The sequence below is a fragment of the Lactuca sativa genome, chromosome 5, assembly GCF_002870075.4.
Source record: "Lactuca sativa cultivar Salinas chromosome 5, Lsat_Salinas_v11, whole genome shotgun sequence".
Lineage (NCBI taxonomy): Eukaryota > Viridiplantae > Streptophyta > Magnoliopsida > Asterales > Asteraceae > Lactuca > Lactuca sativa.
Window position 1 is genome coordinate 275982693 of NC_056627.2, and position 6527 is coordinate 275989219.

At 33.1% G+C, this 6527-nt stretch overlaps 1 protein-coding gene across 1 annotated transcript; it reads right to left on the bottom strand.

Annotated features, from left to right (window-relative positions):
- Positions 1 to 1247: 1247 nt before the first annotated feature.
- LOC111893363 (S-type anion channel SLAH4) lies at positions 1248 to 3722 on the bottom strand. The gene is made up of 2 exons (XM_023889427.3): positions 2465 to 3722; positions 1248 to 1890 (listed from the first exon to the last, which is right to left on the bottom strand). Exons 1-2 carry the CDS (start codon positions 3473 to 3475, stop codon positions 1579 to 1581), a joined length of 1323 nt encoding a protein of 440 aa, XP_023745195.2. The 5' UTR covers positions 3476 to 3722; the 3' UTR covers positions 1248 to 1578.
- Positions 3723 to 6527: the final 2805 nt, after the last annotated feature.

Sequence of the window (6527 nt, forward strand, 5' to 3'; positions counted from 1 at the left end):
GGGTTGAGTTTATTTTTCGATTATTATGCTAGCCCCGTTATATGTTCTTTTAACGTTATTCTGATATGTTCTTTTAACATATTGTGAAACTTTGTTTTTTGAAAAAATCTTTAAAAGTAAATTATTTAGGTGGATATAAATATGCTCCATTTTGTAAGTTGATAAAGTTGATACGTGTTATTTTAATTCACTGATTTGATTAAGCACCATATAAATATGGGCTTGTTTAAGGTTTTGGGCCTGAGGTCATAACAAATATGAAAAATACAACAATTACTTACTTTGTCAATTTTGTCGATCCATGATTTTTTTTATAGGGATAATAATTTAAAAAGATAATATATTTTTTGATTTATATATATTTGGTCATTAAGTTTTTTTTTCTAAATTTTACCCTTTGAACTTGTTAAAATGTATACATTCAGTCCTTATGACTTGCTACTCCAGGTTAACCGATAAAAATGACTTAACAGAGTACTATATTTTTCACTTTGTATACATTTAGTCCATAATATTTTTGTACACATTTAATACTTAATATTTTTTTGTTGCAAAATAAGAAATTTTTGTTTTTGTATTAATTTAGTACTTATGAATGATTTCTTTAGCTTTTTTCTCACAACATCTTACGTGAGCTTTTGATGCTTATGTCCATAACGATCTCGACTACTTTGTTGCTTAGGTCATGTGTTTTGAATCTTTACCTTCTTCATACGATCTCAGATTTTAATGATTTTTATATCTATGCGTTCGTATTTCAGTCTACTACAACTTTCGTTTAGATTATTCCAGTTAAAAAGTAATATATGTTTACTTACGATCTTTATATCCATACGTTTCTTATGAATGCACATATGGATGTTTTCATTTATAAAATTGTAAATAAAAATATATTACATTTTAACGGGAGTAATTTTAACGAAATTTGTAGTAGACTCAAAAAACGAACATGTGGATATAAAGATCGTTAAAATCTGATATCGTACGAAGAAGTTATGCCATTCAGAACACAAGACATAAGCCAAACCACAAGACCTACATAACCAAGCAGTTGAGATCGCGATGAACATAAGCATCAACAGCCCCAAACACCTCATCAATGATTGTCTCATGTAAGATATCATGAGAAAAATATAAAAAAATCATTCGTAAGTACTGAATTAATACAAAAAAATGACTTATTTTGAAAAAAAAAACACTAACGATTAAATGTGTACAAAAATATTATTGACTAAATGTATACAAAATGAGAAATATATTATTCTATTAAATCATTTTTCTTGGCTACCCTGGAGTAACCAGTCATAAGTATTCAATGTGTACAGTTTAACAAGTTGAAGGGCTAAATGTGGACGAAAAAAAGACCTAGTGACTAAATGTATACAAATCGAAAAATATATTACCCTTTTAAATCATTATCCCTTCTTTAAATTTGTCTTTCCTTTTCCTACATGGATTGCATCATAATTTATATAGAATCCACTTAATAACATAAAATTACAATTATGTTTCTAACTTCTAAGTTTAGGATGGATGATAATGTTTCATGAATAGTTAAAGGTCAACATTATCGAATGATTACAAAATCATCAAATCTAAATTCGTGCTATTGATAGTAGTATGCCTTAGAGTCATGGATATCATATCTTCATTGTCATCATCTCGAGGCAACAACATATTAGTGTTCAGAGCAGTATAAATCATCAGAATACATGACACTGATACCGAAAGTCCTGAAAGAACAAGCATAAGCAAATGAGCAACGTTACTCTTCATTTCTTGTGCATACTCGGTTGATGCCAGTGCCAACACTGTTAATGGGTATGAATACGCCCACCATACCACATTAAATTTTCTCATTGATTTCTTGAACAAAGATGGTCTTGATACCTAATAAACCAAAATCAAGATTCAAGAATTTTAGTATTCCAACTTACAAAGTATGTTATTGTATATATAACATTGAACTTAAATAAGTTATCAAAGTAATTTTGGTTAATTTAGGCTTTGAAACATATGTCACTTATACCAATAAGTAGGCTGTTGATCTTTTAAGAGAATGGATTTACTATAAAATTAAAAAAGGGCATTAAAGAAAACCACTATGCCACCTTACAAAGTATGTTATTGTATATATAGTGCCGTTTTATTTGAAAATTAAGAAAAGATTTAACCATACTAAAAGTAATATCACTTAAAAGCAGATTTAATATCTTTTAGTTCGTACTATGTACGAATGAATTATAGGATGTCCCACAGGATTCTAAAAGAAAGAATAAAACTTCTGAGTTTGTATATTATTGATAACAGTTTTGCTTGACACTTATATGAAATACTTTTTTATATGATAAAAATTTAAAAATAGCAGACCAAACATTTGTTACCAAAGAAAATAAGTAAATTAGAATCGATTTTTTTTAAATTGCAATATTTTGGTATAAATGTATATAATATTTGCACTTACCAGAGATAGGAAGAGAAAGAGAGAAAGATAAAAAAGCATTTTTGAAGAACAATCAAATCTCCCAGAAATGGAGTCCCAAGCTAAGCTCGCCATGCTCGGAGCAGCGATGAACAAGAACATAACCGGCCGGAGCATCGCCGGCATGCAGCTATTCCCCGATAATCTTTGATAAAGTGTCACAAAAAGCACGAGATAATGTATGATTCCCAACGTAAACATGATTATGGCACTCTCTCTCCATCCCATCTGCGCTGCTGCTCGTGCTCCCACAAAGTTTCCGATCACCGAAAGTTGGCTTGCCGGATTCGCCGCCGTTGACAGAAACCTCTTCCCTTTCGTGAACCACTGCCCGTATATTTTTACGTCAAGAATGAATATCGGAAGAACAAACACCCACCAAAGAAAAAGATAATACACAGTTTTTGGATCGAAGAATGGCGACGTTTGGAGCAAAAGCAGCCATGAAATCCATGGAGCAAAAAGGTAATTCACACTGATATGGTTTAGGTATTCGTTTTTAACCATGTCGGATAGTAAAGCACATCGTAAAATATATAAGATCGAGAGGGATACAAGAATAAGCAACGATAAGAACCACAGCAGGAGGAATGCAGCGGAGGGCATTGCTCCCAGCATTCTCCGGTAAGCATGGGCGTTTTCCGGTGGCTCGCCTAGAGTTTTCCAGAGTAGGGTTTGACAGCAGAGCGAAAGACTTATACGAAAGTAACCTGCATGGAACCTCGCTATGATCGGAAATACCATCGCTTTGATTACTATCCAAATGCCATCATGGGTGGCGCCACCGTGGGAGATGACCGTTGAATCGATCATCAACTCTACGTGCGCCGGCGGTGGTGTAGTTTGTTGACCAGGTTTCTCTTGCGTTGTGGCGGTGACCATGGTGGTGTCAGGTGTGTGTGTGTTACACGTTTTTTTTGTAAGTAATACTATGCAAGTTTTGTTTTTTTGACTTGGGGGCAAAGCGTATATATAGAGGAGCAAGATGAACATTATATTTTATAAAATAATGATTTTTTTGAATGATGATTTATTTGTGAAAAACAAGTAAAATTAAGTGAAAAAGAGATGTTTTTATTTTTGAGTAAATAGAGAAAGTTTCTTGGAAGGTTACGTGGGGCTAAAGGCGGCTGACTAACTCGGCTAACCCAACTGGACCGAACCGGCTGTCTGTTTTCAGCTCTTTTCTTTACAGCTAGATGTCACGGTGGTGGGGTCCACTTCATAAAGCTCGGCTTAACGGCTTGACTAATGAGTCAAGTTGGCACACAAATAAAGCGAAAGGGTTCAGTTCACATACCATTATTATTAATAATAAAATAAATGATGTTGCTATTATAGATAAAAGTAATAAATAGAAAATTTACTTTGGATTAGGTTGTTATTTCTTGTGTGTAACATATAGTTTTGTAATAAGCTAAATTCTATATTTGTTTAAAAACAAAAGGTTACGATTAAAATATGTTTGATTGAACGATTTTAATAATAATAATATTAGTTTTAACACAAAATAAAAACCGGAATTTAAAGCTTCTTATATATGTATCCTTGGTGTATCTTCGTGTGGGTATGTGAGTATGTGTTTGATTTTTTATATGAGTGATAATAGGGATTATGCCTATAATAGCCATTTTTTGGGTGTGATTTACTAAATATAGGTATAAATATCAACTTTTAAAATATGCTCTACATAATAAACTTATGATCCGCAAAAATCAATGTGGCAAAAAAACACATAAAATAAAACTGAAAAACATTTCCGTAAAAGGAGGAATGCTGAACAACAGTTCCATGGAGCTCCCTCTGATTTCACAGAGCTACTTCTGAGAAATCGATGCCTCTCCGTAATTTATCATATTGCCATTCCGCGGAGCGTATACTAATTTTGTGGAGCCTGTGAAGGCCACCTCTGCGGATTGCCTATTTGTGGAAACAAGTTTTTTTTTTTTTTTTTATATCTATATTTTGAAAAATACCTCCAAAATATGGCTATTTGGGGGCATAATTGAAATCATTCATTTGTTTACAGTTTCATTTTCTTTTCAATGCAACTTTTTCTATTCTGAATCTCAATGTGTTTGGTTCCATTAAGATCCACATCTTTAAATTTGATTGATAACCAAAGCAGAACAATTTTGCATATTTTAACTAACAAATATTGACCACATAATGTGGGGAGCAAGTACTTGAAAGTACACCACAGTCACTATTAGTCTCCATAATTTGTTTTTTAACAGCAAGAAACAACTTTGAATAATAATTAAAGCATAACTAGCAAAGAGGCTAAAGTTACAAGTAACCGAGATAGACCGTGATACCGGTTCGACCAAATACAATAAAATTTGTTAAGAATATTACCTTTTTTTTTTGTTATATATTGTTAGTATAAATTTGTTTTCTAAATTTATAATTATATATTTATAACTTGTTAACAACATATGTGTAACTTTTTACATATGTCTATTTTCTAAGGAAATGTACGAAAACTTTTTAAGTTGTATCACATTTATTTAGATTATAAGTTATGCTGTACATCGAACATAAATTTTTCTTTGTATCTGTAAGCAATTATCTTTAGTTTTGTAAACCAAAAATACCTTTTATAAAAATTATTTTCCGTGCAAACCTTTCATATAAAAAATATAAGGCAGCTTAACATATAATTACATATCTAGAACACTCGTTAAAATTTTCATCCAAATAGAGTTTAATGGTTGATGTGCATAATTATATACAAAATGTCGGGGTTTCAAATCAAGTCACTTTCAATTGCAAGTGTTACCATTTTTTTACGGTTAAAAACCAATATTTTACAAAAATATTGTGATTGTTCATAACAAGTAGGGACCAGAAAAAGATATAGGACGTGTTCGACAAAATTAGCTGGTAGCTGGTGGTTTGTAGCAGGTAGCAGGTAGCTTGTAGCTTGTAACATTTTGTTAAACGCTACATGAAGTAGCATTTGGATTTGGAGCGTTTTGTTTAAACTAAACGCTAGAAGCTTGTAGTGTTGAACGAGACTTTCTGTTCAAAACGGAGCATTTTGTCAAATGCTAAAAACAAAAGCTCTCAAACGCTCTGTGCCGAACACGCCCATAATAATGGTAAAATGTGAAGCGGACCTATTTATTAACAAGTTTATCTCTTTACCTGATCCATACTCCTGGATCTAAAACTAACCTCTTGATCTCATTATCCAACTCATCTTTTATCACCCATCAAGTATCTCATCTACCAATGTTCTACCCAACATATTTGTAGATATAAAATACATATGCAGTTTAACTCATTTAAAACTATATAAAACATCCATTCTGCACTCATCTTAAATAAACAACAATATATAAACACATAGTACGTATTTCATAGCAAATACTTCATATTTATGTGTTTATGAAAGAGACTATACACTCACTTGATAAGACGATAATTGGACAACACCTCGTCTATTAAAATAATATTCTTCACTGAAACCGGGATGTTTTCTCCAAAATCGGGCTTCACGCGGGCAAATTTTCGGCTCGAAAACTAAATTTCTCGGGATCTTCGGGGCTTCGGGACTTGCTTCGAGTGTCGGGATTGATACCGGGGCTTCGGGGGTATAAATTGCCAAGAAGAAGAAAGAAAAAGGTGAAGAAGTGGAAAAATTGAGCAACAACCCTCATGTTACGTTGGGCGTAACTCGCAAGTACGCGGGGCGTAATGCCTCTTTCATGCGTACGCTGGGCGTACCAAGCCTTACGCTGGGCGTAGTTCGGATGAGATTGCTACATGGCGAGCTTCGGGTGGTGCTACATGGCTCTCTCTCGGACAACACAAGGCCAAAGTACACTGGGCGTACTCAAAGGTTACGCAGGGCGTACCCTTCAGATCAGATGGGTGAGTCACGGATTCGGATATTATCCGAATATATAATAAAATTTATATATTTTAATTATTTAAAAACTTCAGAAAATCATATATTCCTCATACGAGCTCCGTTTTTGACGTTCTTTATATCCACGCATAGGTGAGACTATGCTCTACAACTTTCGTTTAGACTCCA